Source organism: Lepeophtheirus salmonis, chromosome 13, assembly GCF_016086655.4.
Source record: "Lepeophtheirus salmonis chromosome 13, UVic_Lsal_1.4, whole genome shotgun sequence".
In the NCBI taxonomy this organism is placed as follows: domain Eukaryota; kingdom Metazoa; phylum Arthropoda; class Copepoda; order Siphonostomatoida; family Caligidae; genus Lepeophtheirus; species Lepeophtheirus salmonis.
Genome location: NC_052143.2, coordinates 43,029,543 through 43,051,097, shown reverse-complemented (window position 1 = coordinate 43,051,097; position 21,555 = coordinate 43,029,543). Strand labels below are relative to the sequence as shown.

At 29.4% G+C, this 21,555-nt stretch overlaps 2 protein-coding genes across 2 annotated transcripts in view; one reads left to right on the top strand and one right to left on the bottom strand.

Moving 5' to 3' along the window:
- Positions 1-1,249, top strand: part of LOC121127610 (calcium/calmodulin-dependent protein kinase kinase 1) — a 32,146-nt gene extending 30,897 nt beyond the window's left edge. The window contains exon 12 of the mRNA XM_071892650.1: positions 710-1,249. Within this exon, the coding sequence (XP_071748751.1) occupies positions 710-767 (58 nt within the window). The 3' untranslated portion in view covers positions 768-1,249. The remainder of the gene's footprint in view (positions 1-709) is intronic.
- A 15,746-nt stretch (positions 1,250-16,995) lies between these two features.
- On the bottom strand, positions 16,996-19,903 carry LOC121128031 (uncharacterized). The gene is made up of 3 exons (XM_071892838.1): positions 18,481-19,903; positions 17,951-18,421; positions 16,996-17,573 (listed from the first exon to the last, which is right to left on the bottom strand). Exon 1 carries the CDS (start codon positions 19,612-19,614, stop codon positions 18,637-18,639), a length of 978 nt encoding a protein of 325 aa, XP_071748939.1. The 5' UTR covers positions 19,615-19,903; the 3' UTR covers positions 16,996-17,573; positions 17,951-18,421; positions 18,481-18,636.
- Positions 19,904-21,555: the final 1,652 nt, after the last annotated feature.

Sequence of the window (21,555 nt, the reverse complement as noted above, 5' to 3'; positions counted from 1 at the left end):
TATCTAAGAAAATACTAGGTATATAGGATTTAATTATATTATGAAATATATTTATATGTGATTCATTTTAAAAAATCGTAGAGAAATAATGCAACAATGATAGTCTGGAAGTACTTCAGAAGTAAACAACAGTTGGTATGATTGACTTATTTGACTAATTGCCGGATGATTTAGGGCCTTTTTTCTGTTTTTTAAAAGGAAAGGTTGGGTAATTCAATAAAGAGAAAGACGTGATCTAGACCGATTTTTTCCTTTGTACCCATCTAGACTAAATATTTCTTAAACTTTTTTAAAGGAACAAATTTATTTTTGATCAATAAAAATCATTATGGTCTCAGACTTATAGCCAGTACTAGAAAATACATATAATGTACCATTGTTTATTTCAAAAGGCAAATTTCTTGCCATTATTACACAGCAAGCTTAATTTCTCACTAAAAATATATTTATAATGAATGATGACGACTGGGGCAGACGGCTCATACTCCCATAATTTTGGAAGAAGTCTGATCTATGTATTACTATGTCTGATATTTACAGTTCTTATTATTTTGATTTCAATTATTTAAATTTCTTTCTTAGTTTTTATTATTCTGATAGACGACAACAGTAAAATGTCACGTAGAGATTAATTAGTGTATCTTACTTATTAACTCTGGTTATTCTTGAGGATGAATTGCTTGAATATATATATTTTTTTCTATTATAGAGGAACAACCGACCCTTCCTTACCAAAGTTAGAAGAAAAGGACAAAGAAGAAGATTAAAAGATGTCTCAAAAGGGGTTATAATTACATATGTTTGTATAATGAATTAATCATCCCCTTGCAACGACATTACATATAAAATACACTCAAGTACTGCCCAAAATTTTATTACCTACATCCTTCAAATTTAAAGAAATGATATTTCAATACTCCTTTATTTCTTTTTCTTAATATACATTTATGTTTATCTTTGAAAAAATTCACTTACAGCTGCAAACTCTTTTATTAACGAATACACAAAAACCCATCAACAATTATTGAATTTTTGTCAGAAATGTACTGTAATCAATAAATATGGTTTTCTTGTGATGGTTAAAGCCATCAACCCATGTACTATACGTATACCAATTACTATTAAAGATGAGTCACTATTACCATGAATCAAATTGTTTAAATATTTTTTTCTTAATTCATTCATAACTCATATGTATTTTTTTGACCATTGCATGCCTAATAAAATCCCACTCTTTCTGTGTAGTAAAGATGTGCTGGTCTACTTTGATTTATCTTTGGCTCATAATTCTCTTTCCGTTATATGGTAAAACACGTTTTACGATCAGTGATGGAGTGGTACAATTATTCATTTTGAAGCCCTACAGTCTAAAGTTGGTGAACTCTTTTTATTGTTTAAAAGAAGAGAGGAATTTTTTTTTTAAATCTTTTCCTTTACAATAGAGATTTAACACCTCTCAGCAGGAATACATTTTTTAACTACAAATACCATCGAATTTTACTTATTTACAAAATAAGTTTATAATTAAGTTTTTTTAAATAAATTTAAAATCTTTTTTAAAAAAAAAGCAATTATGTCCTTGTAAATATGGGGCTAGGGATCAACTTCCCTTCCTGCCAATTTCATATAATCTCTTTATCAGCCAGACTCTAATTCATTGTATCTCTACAATATATATTTTACCTCATCTAAACAAGAATATTTTCTCCTTTTTTGTTCGAAACTTTAAAAAAAAAAAAATATCTGATCTTCTTTGGATTGTTGTCCCTTAAACTATAACATCTCTTCAGAATTTATTTTACCGCCTCTAAGCAATTTTTTTTTTTTTTTATAAGAAAAAATCAAATTTTGCCTTATTTAGAAAATAATTTTACTATGTTTTTGTTTTTTTCAGAAGTAATTTAACATCATCTTTTGATTAACGAGTCCCTAAATTTTAGCATCTTTACATAATATATAATATTTTACCACCTCTGGTTTTTTTTCGAATATTTTTTTTATTTTTTACAAAAGAAACCTTAATATTATATTCTTTTGCAAATAAGTAAATTTAGGTTTCTCTTTACAAAATACATTTAGAATCTTGGTTTAAAAAACTCTGATTATGTTCTTGTAAATATGGGGACCACGGGCTCACAGCCTTCCCCTGCCACTTCGTCACTATTCCCAACTTATATTTAATGCGTAGGTTATTTTGTGCAATATTTTATTTCCTCTTATTATTATATACGTACCTTCTACCAACAAGACCTACTTAAGCCTGTAGCATCTATCAATAACACAATTTTTGTCTCTTACAGTAAATATAGTATATTATAATTAATATATAATTAATTATTTGGTTTTCTGATATAATCGTGGATATTATGTACATCTGACAACACTCTTGTAAAATAATTACTACATTCTACGATGATATTTTGTAAATTTTGTTGTACAGATTATTTTTTTGATATACTTGCTCCTGCTATGTTGGAATCTTAATTTTTTCCATTCATTTAATATTTCAACATGATATTTCATTTAATTTTTTTCCCTAAATATATTCGTTACATGATATTTCTTTTTCCATTGTTTTATTTAAATTACACTTGTCTTAAGTGTTAGATCGGTCCAAGTTATATATTTGATGTCTTCATTCTTAGCTAGAATTGGAGAATATAGAAACAAAAAACAAAATGAATGATAACTAGAAGCTACAAGGGGTTAAGATCAAATTGGCACATTTTTTTTAAATCTTTAAATTGTCATTGAGGCCACATTTTTTCTGTGCATTTACTTGATAATAAGTTTAAATTGTACACATGAATGTTTAAAAAGAGCTCAATTTGACTATGTAGCTGCTTGGCATGTGGTTCATTGTAATCATTGAGACAATCAGAGAGTCGTTGATGGTATGAGATGAGTGATTTGTTTTAGGTTCAATGTATCCCAGATAAAATAATCCATCGGATTAAGATACGAATGGCTGAAGGGGCATATTTCCTTCCCAATGAAGTCATAGAAATGCTTACTTAGCCAATCCACACTATTGGGCATAGAAAGCGGAAACTTTGCATGGGTGCCTCTTTTGAACTTAGTCAGGCTAAGACTGGGTGGAAGTGATACAAAATGAGACTAAATAAGTGGTTGAGTTATAAATAAAAAGTGACGGGTGTCTCAAAAAACAACTATAAGAGGAAAAACGTTTTATTAATGTACTCAAAAAAAAAAAAAAACTATGTGCAAAAACAGAAATCAATGTTTTTTTGTTTTGTTTTTTTACGTGCAAAAAATGGATTTCCAATGAAATATTGGATTTGGAAGTTAAATAAAGTTTGTAGAAATTTGAATGGCAATTTGTTTTCTTATAAATTTGATACATCAAAATTTATTTTAACTGCAATATCTGTCATTTTCTTAATAATTATTTTCTCCAAACGTCAATTTTCAATCAAAACTATGGAATTTGGTCATTATAAACCTTCACATAGTATTTTCAATATCCGGATCATTTTATAAATTTTACATACATTGAATTCAACAGAATAACTTCTTCCAAGAGCTTTGTCCATGAGTTACGGTGATTCTATAATGTTTGCAATATTTGCAAAAATGAACCAGTGAAAGAGCATTGGAAAACATGCGAGAAACATATCAAAATTCAAAAAAGTATATTTTTGAATAGGTCTTTGCGTACTCGTAGGTTGATCAATGTTTCACCACTACTGGCGAGTCAACCAGAACGGACAACGATCATAGACCTTTAAAAACGTTTGCTGCAATCCTACATATGAGACAACATGAATTGCATTGATAAAACTTATTGCACTAAAATATAAATTGCTGCACCGATCACAGCATGTGTTTAGAACACTTTTGTTGGAATTCGTTTGGTTTCTTCTTTGTTCTCGAGCATATTTTGATCATACATTATTTTATTATGATATATTAACAAACTATACGACTTAAGTTATATATCACTTGGGCGTTTCTTGTATCTTGACAAAAATATTTTTTTTTTTTTTTGATAACTTAGAAAAGTCATACATAGTTAAATAACATTAATTAATGATAATACAAAAAGAATCGTAATAGGTGGAGATTACCCCTTATTTTCCCAAGGCCGATTTCAGAAAAAGCACCTGATTCCGACTCATCGTTCCATCACAACTAACAAGCTAGAGGTACAAATAATATGTAATATATTATGGAGGGGGGGGTTGCACCATATTATGAAAGTCGTCTAGGAGGTTTGTCTGAAAAGTTTCCAGGCTAAACGTGAAGATGGAAGCACTCGTACATAAAAGGGAGTCGCATCTAGGTTTAGTACCTAACAACAGTTAATACTCACCATTTCAGCCATTTTTGAATACGTAGGTGTTATGAAACAGTCGTTGGTGTAATTTGATCTGATTTTTTTTTGTGAAAATAGACAAAATTGAGTATCTAGAGGTAATTAATTTTTTTTTTTTTTTTTCGAAATTATAACAATTAAATAGATTCAGACAGTAGCAGACACATAAAGACTTGTCGCCTTAACATTTGAACCGTCTAAGTCAATCCAACTTAGAGTAATTGAGCCAAAAACAAAAAGTACCTTGTGAACAATTATTTTGTATAGAAAACCGCTGAATACTATTTGGGCGGGTAACAGAGATGGGAGGATTTCTGGAAGAAGTGTGTAGAGTTATACAGAAACTATGTTGAAAAATAAAATATGAAAAAAAAAAATTTTTTTTTAATCTTTGTTAGGTCGGAAATTTTTCAGACATCCCTTGTATATTGTTCGTTTAGAGCCAAATTGTGTTAAATGACATTTTTGTAAAAAAAAATGGAATGTCAGCACCTTTTATAATATTTCATTAATTAAATTATTTCATCCTCTATTTAAACTGTTACCTTATTTCAATTCAAAGTCAGCTTGGTGAATTCTATATTGTGCTCAATCTATGGAAAGTATTAAAAAAATAAATTAAAACTATTTTCTATTGATATTAAAAATATTCTTATAAATGTAGTAAGTCTGGGGGAGGGGAATTGGGTTACATGTCCTACATCCCTACCAACTATGCTCATAGTTAGCTTATAACTCTACGCCCTAAATTTAAACATAAAAATGAACTATTGCATATTATTTCATTTACAACACTAAGAATTGATTCGCATGTAACATGTTTATTGTCTATGTTATGTTAGTAAGATTAAAAGACGTTACTAACTTGAATTTAATATTAAATCCATAAATATATATAAATATGTAATCCGCTATTCTTCACTATTTTACCTATACCCGAATTTATCGAGAAAAAAAACAAACCATAATAATCTTATATTCCTATATAATTCAATCGGATTATTGACTAGATTTCCCAGTAAAAGTCGTAGATGAAACAATACAAAATATAACTTTAATGCTTGATTAAGTTTACATGGCCTCAGTATTTATTAAATGAGAGGAATCCTTTTAAATGAACTTCAATTGTTTATGTAATTGTTTTGCTACTTTCTCAGGCATTAAATATTTTGAACTGACAAAAAGTCGTACTTCTGCATAAGTCCGACTTGCTCTTTAATATTGTTCAAAAACCAAACTTTAATGTTAGGCAATATCATTAGTATTGAACTTGAGGATTTTTACATTTTGTTAGAATCATAAAAGACAAGCTGCTATTAATAATAGTTTATAGTATAATTGCCAAATTTTTAAATTAACAAACATTTTAGAGACCATCAACTAATATTTGGAATCAAAATCGTTAAATAACATACATATTTTATTTGCCAGAGATGAGGCCTTGGACTCGAGTTTGTATTTCAAATATTGAAACTTGACTTGAGTTCAAAATCTAAGAATTAATACTTGATTGAATTGAAAACCGTTTTTAACAAAAATATTTGTGAAATCATTTCAATTTTTTCTTAGTAAATACTCTTCAAAGTACCACTTATAAGGAAAAAAATTAAAATTGAGTCTGAATATAATTCTAAATATTAGAGCTAAATTAAATTCTACTGTAACTTGCAGCATAAAAACTTTATTCTACCTCTGCAAATATCTTAAGTGACCTATATCTTATAGACTAGAAGAATTTATCTTGGTATCAACTTAGTTTGATAAAACCAACTACAAAATGAAGGAAGGATAATTAATTCATAAAGTTTTTAAAACAATTTTTAAAATTGCATGACGAAAGAGGAATTGAAGGTGCATTAATGATATAACGGAAATCAGAGAAGTAATACTTGATTGCACTGGAAACTATCTTATTCAATCCCATTTTTGGTCTTATTAGACAAGCAAAAATAAACATTTTTGTGGTGCACCTAGCTTATTCTGGGATGCAATATTTGGGAAACATTATTTAATAGACTAAGATTCCCCCATTTTTAACATCTATATGCTCTATTTATATTCATAATATTGTTGAAACAAAACGATCAGTATTTGTACAGAAAAGTATTATATGTAACTTACTATAACTTTGATTTCAATATATTTTTCGCTCTTGAAACAGTTTCATCGCTTGATAATAACTATAATAGATAACTAAGATTATATTTCCGTTTATATACGTAGGATCAAGGTATGTTTAAGGATTAAGAGTCACTTATACCACTTTACCAATGACAAATTCAAAAAAAGGTAAACATAAAACAATTCCTCCGAAAATCTCTGGACAAAATCTATTACTATCAAATTTCAAAATATTTTATGGAGAGGTAACAGGCTTGGATCCCTTCACTCCCTTTCTGTTCATTTTTGAACAATGTAAAAAAACAAAACATGGAAGAATAAAGTTTTGTTGGAGCGATAAATTAAACTTATTATATGATTTATTTAGACTGAAAAAAGAAAACTGAAGTACAGTAAATCATATTATTGATTAGAAGCTGTTGGAATTATGAAAAGATTTGTAGCATGAGCTAGTCTACAACGAACATTAGAAGATCAAATACTTGGCTCAATTTGTTTCAACTTCTGCAAAGATGCTATAGCAGGCATCATGTCATGTTACAAATCTATTCATAGCTTCAACAATTCCATCAGAAGGTGATTGACGATGATTTTTGGCAAAGATTAACTAGGAATATATTACACCAAAGTCATCAAAATGATGGCAAAGGTTCAAAAAAAGTTTACAGTTCTTATATTTACCAGTAAGGGCGAAAGAACGATAGTTCCAAGACTCAAAAAAGAATGAGCAAACTATTTTAACGTTATGTCCAATTTTATAAATAGGTGTTATACTATAAAATTCTCATATTTTTATTTTTATTTTAATTTGTTAACTTCTAATCAATAATAGGATTTATACTGTATGTAGTTCTGTTTTCGTTTTTCTGTCTCTATAAATCATAAAATAATTTGATCAAATTTCCGGAGAAAAGTAACCTAACTTTGAGATCTCACCCAGGGAGCTATAATAAAAAACCCTGCACTTTATTGACACAATGAGGCCAGGCCCTATTTATGTAAAGCATGTTGCTAAAGTTGCATATTCATAAGAGTTGGGTAATTTTTTTTATCGTTGATCAAGTACTTGCTAGTGTATTTCAGATTTTTTTTACATCAAAATTGAGATCATAAAAAAATATAAATATACTAATTTCGACCTCATTTTTTGGAACTTTCACACTTCTTAATAGTTATGTAGCAGATTTCAAAAAGGTAGCTCTTTTAGATGAAAAAAGGTAGACAAAATAGTAGCATCTGGTAAAAAGACATTAAAGCGACGTTGAAAATTTTGGTGTGAGACAAGTATTTATTTCTCAGAAACGAATCAAAATTATGTACTAAAACTTGATAGACTTAATTTAGTCATAAATTTGAGATTATGTGTCCAAAATCATCTAGATTTGAGGGTGTAGGATGGCATTTTTTTATTTATTTTCGTTGATTTTACATGGAATGACCGTTATATTAAATCATAATTATATATTTAATCAAAAATAAAAGTTTGGGCTCTAGTACGGATTTCATGCTCATGTTTTCAAATATTTCCAAAATTCAAAGTGGGATCTTAATCCAATCACTTCCAACGGGAGCATTAATTAGAGTATGTAGACTTTAGAACCACTTTCATAGTATATAAGTTCTACATTTAAACACGTAGTTTATATAATGGACATATTTTATTTTGATTAATATATTAAACTAGGATTCTTCTTTAAGTATACTATAATTGAAAATTTAGATATTTTATAAAATAACAATAAAAATTACACAATGATTGAGTGAATAATTTTCATTTTAAACTTAAATTACACTATGCAACAATATGAAGGTCTTGGAACGCCCGGAGACTAAAACCCACAGTTATTAATGTTATTTAAGTCGGAACAAAACAAATTGCCCAATAAAACTTTCAGTCCATGAAGGTTTGGCCTTTAAGCCTTTTATTAAAAATCAAGTTTTTAGGTTATTACTAAGATTCAGTGCCATATTCGGCATGACGGTATATATGAAAATCAAAGTAAATAATAAATTGGTGGTTATATACATTTGTTATTAAATATAATCAAGATAACGTTATAAATAATTCATTTTTTAAATACTGAAATGTTATTATCAATTTATTATTTACTTTGATTATCGTATATACGTTTTTCATGTCGAAATATGGGACTCAATCTTAGTGATACCCTAAAAACTTGATTTAAAAAAGGTTTTAAAGGCCAACCCTTCATGAATTGAAAGTTTTAATGGTCATCTTCGTGGTCTACACCTTAAATGACAATAATAAATGTTGGTTTCAGCCGGCGCGCAAAAATGTTGTTGTATTGTGTTTTAACTTTTAACCCCTTTGATTCACCATACATGCGAATTCTTAGTGGTCCGTCTAATTCGGGAATAAATGAATAAAGGTTTTGTAAACCATAAGGTTTTTGACAAAACTTTATCTTTATTTTTAATTAGTCTTTTCTTTTTGATAATCTTCCTCGGTGCAAAAATATATTTTCATATTGTCCCTTGCATGTTCTGTTTACAAGGTGTTGAAAATGTACTCCGAGTACAACGGTCGTGCGGCGATCATTGTCACCCTCCGTGCAGGCCGTGCGCCCAAAGAGATCATCGATTTTCTCAAGTTGTCCTCTGTCATCATGTACAAAGTCGAATAGGAGTTCAATGAGTCTGGAGGGATGGGAACACCAGCAAGGAGGAAGGCAGATCGATCTGCAATAAAATTGGCTTTCGGACAATTCAGAGATGTTCTGGTCCAAGGAAATGTAGCCCTCTAGCTCCTCAGACTGGAATCCTTTGGACTATTTCGTGTGGGGTGTCTTGCAGAGGGACTCCAATAAGTGTGTCCACAACAATTTGGCTTCTCTGAAAGCCTCCATTATTAAGGCTGTGAACAATATGAATAAAGATCACCTGATCAAGGTGTGCAGTTGGTTCCGCGCCAGGTCAGAGGCCGTGGTTGAGACTGAGGGTGGTTGGATTGAAAATTAGGCTCATGCAGAGTCACTACGTTTGTATATAAATGGATTTGTAAATATCTCTACTAATTTAAGAAATAAAAAGGTTTATGTCCTGGTCTCGAAAATTCTTAATTGTAAAACCGTACCCTGTATATATTTATTATAGGCACTCTCAAAGATAATAAAATTATACAGATAATCGAGAGAGAAAAATTGTAGCAATCCTTCAAAAAAATAGTCATATAACGACTAGTGTTGGGTTTCGGTCTGGAAATCCTAGATTGGTCTGAGACTGTTATATTTTTTGTTGGAACGAATTAGTTCGGTCCTACAAAAAGCTCGTTCTAGATCGGTCCAAAGGACAAATTCGGTCTAGTTCGGTCCCAGAAAAAAGGTCTACACCGATTTGACAATGATGTTATACAAAGTTTAAACAGAGATAGCTCAGATTAATTTTGATCCTGCCGTCTCTTATATGTATGCAGTATTTTTTCTAGAATTTATCGTGTACTTTTGAGATTAAAAAAAAAATGAATGAACCTAGAAAAAAAATGGTCTCTCATAATAAATGTCACCGAAAAAAGTCAGTCCATAAATTGATACCAAATCTAAATCGGTCCATAAAGTGAGACCGAATCTAAATATGTCTACAAAGTGAGAGCGAAAAAAATATGTCTACAATGTGAGACCAAAAAAAATCACTGAAGACTCAATCCAAAAAAAAATTGCTGCTGGACCAAGTCCCAACAAGACTAATAATGGCCCCTTAGAAACGACAAAAACGCCGTTCATTGTTCATCCTTTTTTTTGATATTATTAATCGCTCAGTTGTTCAAAACTGAAGCGAAAGTGTGAACGCCATTCATTTTTCCGTTCAATCTACAACCCTGAAAGGGTTGTTTTTAAGCGTAAAACCAATTTGTCTATAAGTTATATTATATTCACAATTTGTTAATATTTAACAACAATTGAGCTACCATCAAAGATAGACACTAGTATAAGAAAAAATTATTTGTTTTCCCTTTTTCTTTGATAAAGGCAGAAATCAAGCTTTAGCTGAAAATTTGAACAGTAGATATTGTCCGAAGCCGCCAATCATGTGCAATTTTGCTTTTCCGTTTCGTTAATATTGAAATCAAAGATACATCTATGAGAATGTACATAACATTTTAGAAAAATTAAAGTTCAACCGCCATGTAAGCATTGTTTTGATTGCCCATGACCTTTAATTTCTATAAAAAAAAACAGTTCAGAGCCACTTGAGTCAAACTGGATTTAAAATAAAATGAACACATAGTACGTATGGGGGACATAAGAGTTAACACAAAAAAAACATCTTGGATCGAATACTATCTGTGAATTTTTAAAGAATCGTACAAAAATCAATCATTTTTGTGCATACACCTTATAATCCGGACATAGTACCAAATGGTTATCATATGTTCCTCTCTATGTGAAATGATTTTGTAAGTATAAATAAGACTCAATAGAAACTTGTAAAAATCAACTGTCTCAGCAATTCTGCTAGTGAGGATAAGGATCTTTATAAAAAGGAGAAACAACTGTAAGTTATCGAACATAATGGTGCCTATTTCATGTCAGTCGGATAATTATAAATATGTTAAATAAAAACTTTGATTTCACCTACAACTAGTGCATTTATTTTCACTACAATGATGTAAGATGTTCGTAATTAACTTTTATTTATTTAAATATCACATGTAACGTGAAATAGTATAATAAATAAATGAATGAATATAAGGGAGGAGTTCTTAGGCTTGACAAGATGGAGGAGGAGCTGGCTTGTAGGCTGGAGCATGATAAGGAGCTGGCTTATAGGAAGAAGCCTTGGGTTCATACTTAGGGTAGACTGGAGTTCCTTCGTATTGAACATCAGCAACAAATCCATCAACATTATAAATACATTAAAATTAAATAAGAACTCCTCTGATTAATATAAAACAAAAAATAAAAACCGTAAAATTTTAAAAATAATTCTCATGTTGTTTTTATGAGTATTGAGTATACTAATATATAGGTATTATATAGGCAAACATAGTACATATATATAGTTTAAACTGCACTGCTGCTATTTCTAAGCCCCAAGAACCCCTTTTAATGTGTTAGGATACACCCTTATCCACTGGTTTGTGCATATAAGCTGCTGGTCCCTGAGTTAGGTTAATTTCTTCCACCACTGCTTCCCTGAGCATCAAAGAACCCTTACAATATCCAAAATGCACCCTTGCCCTCTGGTTGTACTGGTGAAGTGCTAAAAAATCAATTTTAAGGCTGTCAAGGCCTTGAAGGCCAAACAGATTGTTACCAGGAAAAAAAAATCTATATTTGAATTCTTTTTTTCAGGAAAATCTATTCTTTGGTTTGTCCTTGATTGAAGCACAAACACTCATACATTCATATTTATTATATAGAACAGGGGTACGCACACTTTTTTTACTGCGGGCCTGATAAATGAAAGAATGACGAGGGTGGGCTGCATAATCATTCTGTTTTGTAAGTTATAAATTGACAGATTTATTTTCACCAAACTTTCTCGTGAAGAAGTTTATTTGAGTTTCTAAACTAAATTTCATGGACTCATAATTCCCAGAGTTAACGTTCCAGAAGACTTTTAGTAGATATTTTGCTTCATTGTGACGACAAAGATTATACTTTTTCAAAAATGCAACACCCAGTGTCCACTTTTCACTTTTTTAGTAGTCATAATGAAGAGTGAAAGAACAGAGAAAATACATAATTGTGGGATACCCAAACGGAGATGGAGAAAATGAGTTTAGCTCCTGTTGGTGGTACATGTGCAATAAATATATATTTCTTGAAATGCATAGAACAAGACAAATAGACTCTGTAGTTATTTAAAAGATAATTCACATAAAATACACTACAACAATATTAAATGTAAGGCACATTTACATCCATATCTTCTAGTTGTCCCAACAACATATTCAAATTTAAATTTTATCGTAAAGTTTCGTGTTCCATACGTTTTATAAAGAAAATTCAAATACCGTCGGTGGACCAGATGAACTGACGTCGAGGGCCAAATCTGGTCCAAGGGCCGTAGTTTCGTGACCCCCTATATAGATAGACAAAATTCCGTCAGGCCATTTATTCGTTTTTGAGTCATACTAGATCCAGGTCATTTTTTAAAAATCTTGATGTCAAAGAAAACTATCTCTGGATTTTGGTGCTGGATTTGTTCCTGCTCCCACCAATACCTAACTCTCCATTTCTAGTAAAAAAATGTATATGAAACAATTTCATTTTTTTGTTTTTGGACGTAAAATATTTGGAGAGTTTTATCATTTTGAAAATATTTTGCAAAAAGAAAAAAAGAATGGATATGTTATTTCGTTGATTGGTGAATAAACCTAAATGGTAACTGTGATTCATCAACAAATATTCCTTTTTTTCTATAAAGCCTCTGATTTCACTTATGACTTTTTACTAAAATTAAGATATTCGTAATTACCTTTTAGTTTATTTACGTGAAATGCTATAATATATGAATAAAAGGTAGGGAATTAAAAGGTAGGAGTTCTTTGGATATAGACTCATCATCCCAGATCTGTTATTTTTATGATTTATTTTATCTCTTTTTTCCATTTGTCATTATTTCTCCTAGCTATTTAATTAATCTGATCGAGTTACAATAGTATTTCGATCCAATAATGTAAAAGAACATCAAAGTTGGTGGATATGCTATGCGGCAAAATCTCCCTTAGGCAAAATTACCTGTGGCAAAAATGTAGACGGCAAAATTACCTGTGGCAAAAACGTAGACGGCAAAATTACGGGCAGCGAAAAAGGCTGGGCCAAAATTACTTAGAACCATAATTCTCATACTTACGTTTTTGGCCCTCCGATAAAATTTAATTAAGTTAGATACGAGTACATTGTCTTGCAAGACAAGATCAGTACTAACTTTGCTATTGTGAATAGATTTGGACAAAATAAGGCGTTATATTAATAATGATGTCGGGGGGTGACTGCAGGATTTTTTTTTTTTTTTTTAGGGGGGTATTTTTTTATTTTTTTTAATCCTAAACTATACACAAAAAAGGATTTTTTTTTGGAAAATATTTTTATAAATCCACAGTTATTCACAAAAAAAAAAAATTCTTTTGGAAAAAATTTCAAAAATTAATTTTTATTTGAAAAATCCATAGATATTCTGAAAATTTTTTGAAAAGTTTAATTTTTGCAAAAAAAATGTCAATGAAAATTTCAATATTAAATTTCTTCAAAAAAATTCAACAATCCACAGATATTTACAAAATATTTTGAAATTAAATTTCAACTATGAACTTTTTTCGCAAAAAAAAAATTGAAAAATCCATACATATTCAAAACATGAATAAAAAAAAACTAAAATATTAAATTTTGTCCTTTGACACATAATTTGCCCTAATGACCTTTTTTAACGAAAAGTAATTTGTCAAACAAATATAAATAAATAAATAAGTCTATTTTGTTAGAAACATTTTCATCGAGCCCACCCCCTGTGTACACCCCCGATTTTTACTTCGGGGCAATGTCTCTAAATTTCATATTTTGGTCATCTTTTCATACTGTTTTAATTAATTATAATTATGTTCGAAATTTGAAAAATTTTACGACTACATATAGCAGCTGTAGCTTCCAAAAATCTTCATTTGACCCCTCTTATCTGAGCCTTTTTAACAAAAAATTTGATCGGAGAACAATACGTAAGACACTATACTTATCAATCCTGTTACTGATTGTTCATTTTCTTGGGTTGAGTGGGAAGGTTTCTTCACTTTTAAACGAAAGAATTGATCCTATGGCTCCCAAGACGCGTACTAGACAAACGAAGACTTCCAATATCATATTATCTGCTTGTGCTTTGACTAATTCGAATAAGAGATCAGGGGCGTGTGCAAGATTATATATTATGTGTATATTTATTTTTTATTTTTGGGAATTTAAAAAAACATAATATAACATATATAACTAAAATTTGTTGGAGAATTTGAAATTTGAAAATTATTTTTTTCTAAATTTGAAAAATGAAATTTTTTCAATAAAAATTCAAATTTTAAATTTTTTGAAAAAAAATAGAGAAATCTATAGCAATTCTGAAAAAAAATTTAAATCTATAGTTCAAACAAAATTAAAAAATCCAGAGCTGGTTAAAAAAAAATTGGAAAAATTAAATTTTTTCCAAAAAAAAAAAAATTTTTTGAAAAAAAAAAATAGAGAAATCTATAGCTATTCTGAAAAAAAATTAAAATTTATAGTTGTTCAAACAAAATCAAAAAATCCAGAGCTGGTTAAAAAAAAAATTGGAAAAATTAAATTTCAAATATTAAATTTTTTGGAAAAAAATTTTAATAATCTATAGTTATTCACATAAAATATTTTTTTTTTTTTTGAAAAATTGATGAAAAATTGATTTTTTGGTTAAAATAAATGAAAAATTAAATTAAATTTTTTGGATAAAATAATGAAAATCAAATTAAATTTCTTTAAAAATAATCAAATTTTCTAGTAAGAAACAAAAATTCTTTAATATATATATTTTTTTTTTTTTTTTTTGGGGGATGGGTTGCTACATCTCCTACACCACACACCCTGGAGATGTATATAAGTTTTTCTTTGTGCCCATTCCTTCTAAAGTATTCTCACTTAACTTCAATAGAGTTTGATTTATTACTGCTGACTTACTTTTTAATGTATAGTTTTGTGAGATAGTATCTGGTTTAACTGTAGATTGAATATAAACCAAATATGAAAGAAAATGAGATGGAATTTGTGATTGACAACTTATCACTTTAGACTTGTTATCGAAATCAAATTTTGGAAGAGAGAAAAATATCCCAAAGATTTGGTGGCGTCAATACCAATTCATATGCGGAGGACAGTTTCATATTAACCACGTCACATAGTCATATTGATTAACACCATAACCCTGGAACTTTTCATTCTTATCGTTTTTCAAAAAGTGGGAGACATGAACCTTTGGTCCTCTCGTTTCAGTATTTACACAGAGCCTTTGAAGATTTGAGCCTTAATTTTCAACTATGTTATTAAATAAGTGACTCTGACCGTCAAAGACGAGTGAGTGCCTTTCATTGATCTCATTCATCTCCCCATCCATATATTCATCAATAGAATCAAAAACAGTATTTCTCTTTGATGGATATTCCACGTCTTTACCTTTTTTATATTACGCGACATTTTATATTAAAATACAAAAAAAAAAAAAGATACAAAATCAATTGGTTGTTAGCTAATTCTTCTCAACTATGGATTGATAATTCAATAATTTTTTACAGCTTAACAAAAGCTAATTATAATTCAAACAATGAACGTTCAAAACACTGATTATGAGAAACGAAGCAAAAACATCGACAGCTGACAAAAACGCCTGGTATATTGTTCGGTCAGCAAGATAACGCTGATTTAAACTTTATTTTACATACAGATAAATTTTTAACATGTTATATTTAATAAACCAGACATCTCATAAATTTATTAAAATGTCTCCGGACAGAATTTAAAAAGGTGACATGTTCGGGGGAAAGAGAAGGTTGATTAATGGCTACCCTACAATGATACTTATCGAATATTGTATCTAATAGTAATTTTTTTACAGGATGATATATTTCTTACTCAAAAAATTATTTAATGGCCATGGCAATAGGTAACTAGGGCTTTAAGCATGATTGATTGGACTTCAAAAGTAAAGATGTATTTATCATAAGTCTTTGGCACTCATCAATTGATAAATTGAATCTCAATACAATATATTTAATTAAAAAATTTAAACAGATAGCTATGGAAGATATTCTAGATCCATCTATAAAATTAGAAATGAAAAAATTTGAGGCATGAAATCTAATATAATATTATTTTATCGGGACTCTATTGGCCTCGCTTTTCTATACCTACAAAGTTGAAGATCTGAATTATATGATGACGTCTAAATATATGTTAAATAGAATGTCATATTTGGTTTTTAATCAGTGATCATCATGTCTAAAAGAATCGGAAGTGTCCGACCCATAGTAGCATGGTCCCTGATAGTTAATAAAGCAATTATCTGAGATGATCTATTGTAAATATGAATACTTTTTTAGTCATCATAAAATCAACTATAATTCTCTGTACTCCAAAAGTAAGTTAACGATATTTTCCTTGGTGAAAAGTTACCTTGTACTTAGAAGTACCTCGGATTTTTGCATGTCCCAGCCATCCTATACATATATAAATTGAGGATTCTCATTTTAGACATTCTTAGTGACTTAGTATTTGATTTATCATCAGTTGTTCAGTCAGTTTTTTCTGTTACGTGATTGATCTATGCATTAGAATTTAAATTATGCTGAGGGAAATTAATGGTTTTCTTTAGAGTAAATATTATGGTAGTTACTGCTAGAATAGAAAACAAATAGTTTAATTTGTTGTCAGCCCGATCTCTATTTTTCATCGTTATTTCATTCCATTTTTCAAAAATTATAATCCATTTCTGGTTGAAAAAATTAATTTCCCACTTTCCACAGAAACATTTACCACCTATACTAAAATAAAATCTAAACTAAAAAATGAATATATTAATATAATTTGTAATGATAATTAATTATTTTAATATAGAAATATTCATGTTAATTTTTTTTATAACATATTTTGAAAATAAATAGCTTTTATTCATAAATAAAATTATTTTACAAGCATTATCTTGATAGAATGTTTTGTAAGATGGAGCTAGCTTATGAGCATATTGTGGCTCACACTTGGAGTAACTAAGACTTCCCTCGTAGGCAACAAGCAAAAATACCATTGTACCCATGAACGGCGCAGGCCATGGTTTGAATACAACCATAGAGAGGGAAATTGATCGGATCCAAAGCTGATCTTTCCATCCGCATTTTCCTCAACTGTTAACATGGCTCCAAAATAGTCATTAGAACACTATATTGGAGGAAATATTACTCTCACCATTGTGTATTCTAGGATCGAATAGGGTCATGATAATGATCTCCAGTGGCGGAGGCGAGAAGAAAAGATACAATAATGAATCGAAGCATTTTTGGGAGTTATTGCATGTGTGTTTGATGATGTGCCCATTTCAATTTGATCATTCCATTTCAATGTATTCTCAATATATAATCAACTAAGTAGACCTGATTTTTTAGAAATGATTTACCAACTCATTATGAATAATTTGTGTGTAACGGATATTTATGTATTAATTATCTATAAGTCAACGCCTTTTGTGGTCAAATAATCTTAGTTACTACGTCTGTCTATATTGATGAAGCCATGATTTAAAAAATATAATCCAGAACTATGTATTCTTGGCTGAAAGTTATTAAAGTAATATGATATAATTGAATTACTTTCAATACTCTTTAGTGTAAAAATATTTTTAATACATCTGCTTTTAAGTATAAGCTATTTCCAAAATGATATGTAGTTTATATTGTGTTAAATAGATTCAGTTTTAAAACAAATTAACGTAACATAACAACTCAAATTATTCATGTTTGCATATATTTACGAAATCTTTATCATTGTTTTAAAGGAACATACTATTTCTAAGCTGGTGGGCTACAAAAATGATGTTATTTCTGATCAAACCCATGCTTCATTTCTCAAATAACAAATTTCCACATTTTAAAATATCGAAATCAATTTTTAGCAATTTAGGAAGTCAAAGTAATTGTCAAATTATTTTTAATAGAAAGTTAAATAGGATGTCTTTGATTTTGTCTCTATTATAAAACTTTTGAAATAATGAGGACTATTATTGTCTACGTATAATAATATGTTTATTATAGATAAGGTGGTTGTTTTCAAATCCTTGAATACAAGTTTGTAAGCCACGGTAGAATGCAACTCGGAAGATAATATCCATGCAATGAATATACGCCAGTACCAAAGAAAGCTAGAAAATTTTTCATCATTATTCTGAAGAATTTTATCTTCTTAAATGTATTTTCCACAACACATTCCAAATGTAAGAATATCCCTATATGAAAATATGAAATGGTTATTTTGTAGGATAAATAAATAAGTTAACATTCTTACCATATTTAAATATACGTCCATAACTATCATTCATATTAGGTTATATCAGTGTAAATTAGTTTTCTTACTTCTTCTTTATTATTTTTTAATCATCCATTTAATCTCTGAATAAGATGGATTCAAAAAAATTCCCCATGTGAATATGTTCTTGTTTTATTAAATTCTAGAGCTTCTAATTTCATTGAATGTTTTTCGACAATACATATCCATTTCTTGCGACTCTTCATACTTGAGCTCTCTTTTTATTGCTTCTAGAAGATGAATGGATTCGTCGGACTGTTTGAATATCTCATTCTGTTGACTTTGTTTGCTTCTCTGTTCAAGTTGATAATTCCTCATGTCCATTGAATCCTCATACTTAAGTTCTTTTTTGAGATTTTGGAAAAAATAATTCGATTCGTATGATCCTTGAACTCCCAATTCTCTTCCACAATGATTATCTTGATTAAGCTTATCACATTTTATTTCCCCCAACCTTATAGATTCTTTTTTTATCTCTTGGAGAAGATTATTCAACTTCCCTACCCGTTGGGCTCTCAAATTTCGTAGACGTTGTCTGTTTCTTTGAAGTCGGGAGCTTCTTGTCTCTTCTGACTCTTGATCTCTGATTTCTTTTTGACGTTCTCTTTGTATTCTTCGCGTGATGCTCTTCTCTTCTTCAGACATTTGAGCCCTCATCCTTCTTTGCCGTTCTCTATCTTTTTCAAGCCGGAATTTTCTGGCTTCTTCCGATTCTTGAGCTCTAACTTCTCTTTGACGTTCTCTTTGTATTTTACGCATGAGACTTTTCGTATCTTCTGGCATCTGCGCTCTTAACTTTCTTTGACGTTGTTTGTCTATTTCGAGTCGACGATTTCTTGCTTCTTCTGATTCTTGATCTCTGGCTTCTTTTTGACGTTTTCTTTCCCTTTCACGTCGAAGATTTTTCGCCTCTACTGACTCTTGAGCTCTAAGTTCTCTTCTGCGTTTTCTTAATCTTTCTCGCCGACGATTTTTCGCTTCCTCTGATTCTTGATCCCTGGCTACTCTTTTACGTATTCTTTCCCTTTCTCGGCGAATATTGATTGCTTCCTCAGACTCTTGAAATCCGGTTACTCCTAAACAATTAATAAGCATTTCCTGGATAACGTTCATAGTTTCCTCTGACTTTGATAGCCTTCAATTCCAAAAGATGTAGATATCTAAAAGTAAAATCAAAATGCCTTGAACAAACACTCTTGGTAGTGGTTGAAGAGTTTTTATGTGGTTCTTCTAAGATGTAAACGGATCAAATTCAGGATTTATGTAAAACATTATTATATATAATTGCATTGAAAGGAATAAATACAAATTATTCAAGAAAAAAACTAAACTTTGATTGAATAAATATGAAATGATAAATAAAGTATATTGTTGATTCTGATGAAATCCACTATGTAGAATTATTACAACACTACTCAACCTCGCTGAAAAACAAAGAAATAACGTGCCTACGCGGACTCTCTTTTTCTTCTTATTTTCTTACGAAAAAGGTAGTGCTAACATCGGACAAAAGTATAAAAGTTACGGGTTTTTATAAGTATATAATTGTTCAATTTCAACATTTTATTACCTCTAAATTTTTAGAGTTTAAATTAGACTTATTTAATGATCTTCAAACGTTATACATTTTTTGCATGTACCAATTCTTCAAAATAGTCTAATTTTCCTACTTTCAAAACAAAAATTATTTCAGCTTTAAACTGTTGCAACCGTTTTGCTTCCATAAAGGGAGGCAACAAGATGTTCCAAATATCTCTGGTTCCCCTTCATATAAGTCTTCAGTCTTGTGAACGGAATGCAAAATTGAACATAAGCAATACCCACAAAACTTATAAACATAAATCAATAATTTTATTCGAAATATTGTAACAATAACTGATTTTGAGGGTGAAATTATATTTTAGAAGAATCATTATTTTGTTAGTAATGAAATCAGAATTTTGTTTTGTTTATGCTGTAACTCTTATAATTTGAGTTATTGATTATTTTTCATTTAGCTAGTATAATTCATGAAAGGTCAAAACTCAATCATTGAGAAATAACTGGTAGATACTAACGTTCAGTATACTAAGTCCACACGGGATGGACTGGAGAGGCTTTAGACTCCAACCTCAAAAATAAGGAATTTTTTATTTTTAACAAATTGTGACAATTTTTTTTCATAATTCAGGCAAATTATGCAGCAGTCTAAAAATATGATATTTTTTTTTGTGAATAGCTCCAGACTTTTTTTTTCTCATTTTTTATGAACAGCTGTTTTTTTGAAAATTTTTTCATAAAATTTAATATTTGCAGTTTATTTTACAAATTTTTATCACAAAAAAAGTAATTTTTTTTAATAGCTTTAGATTTTTGAATTTTTTTCATAAAATTTAATATATTTGCAGTTTTATCTTCGAAATTATTTTATAGAACATTTTATTTTACAAATATTTATCACAAAAAAAGTAATTTTTTGTGAATAGCTTTAGATTTTTGAATTTTTTTCCAAAAATATTTATTTTCTTCGAAAATCAAAATTTTTTATTTATAGAAAATTAATTTTTTTGTTGTACCATATAATTTGCCCAAATGACCTTTTTTTTTAGTAGATAAATCTTTCACAAAATAATTTAAGCCATATTTTTGGGTAAATTTTTTTCATTCTGACCAAAATTTTCTTTTAGTAAAATACTAAAATTTCCTAATTTGGGGGGCTTCAGCCTTGCAAATCTAAAAAGTATTCGATATGTTATAGAACAAATACTTTATACATATAATATTCAGAATCCATCCTTCCATACATTACATACAATATGAAAATGATAACCATAAAACAAAAATATATAACTAATTGAAATTTAAATATGCTTTTAATTTGACAATTACCATGGCCTATGACCATTCTTAATTTCATTAACACCGGGTTAAGTTGTCATTTGTGTTCACAAAGACTTAAAACATAAACAGTGATGAAAATTGGGTGAGTTTTTTAGCTGGTCCGTATTTTTGAAATTGGTAGTTTGAAGAATGAACTTTTCTTTTCCTTAGCAGTTGTCATTATTATATAATTCC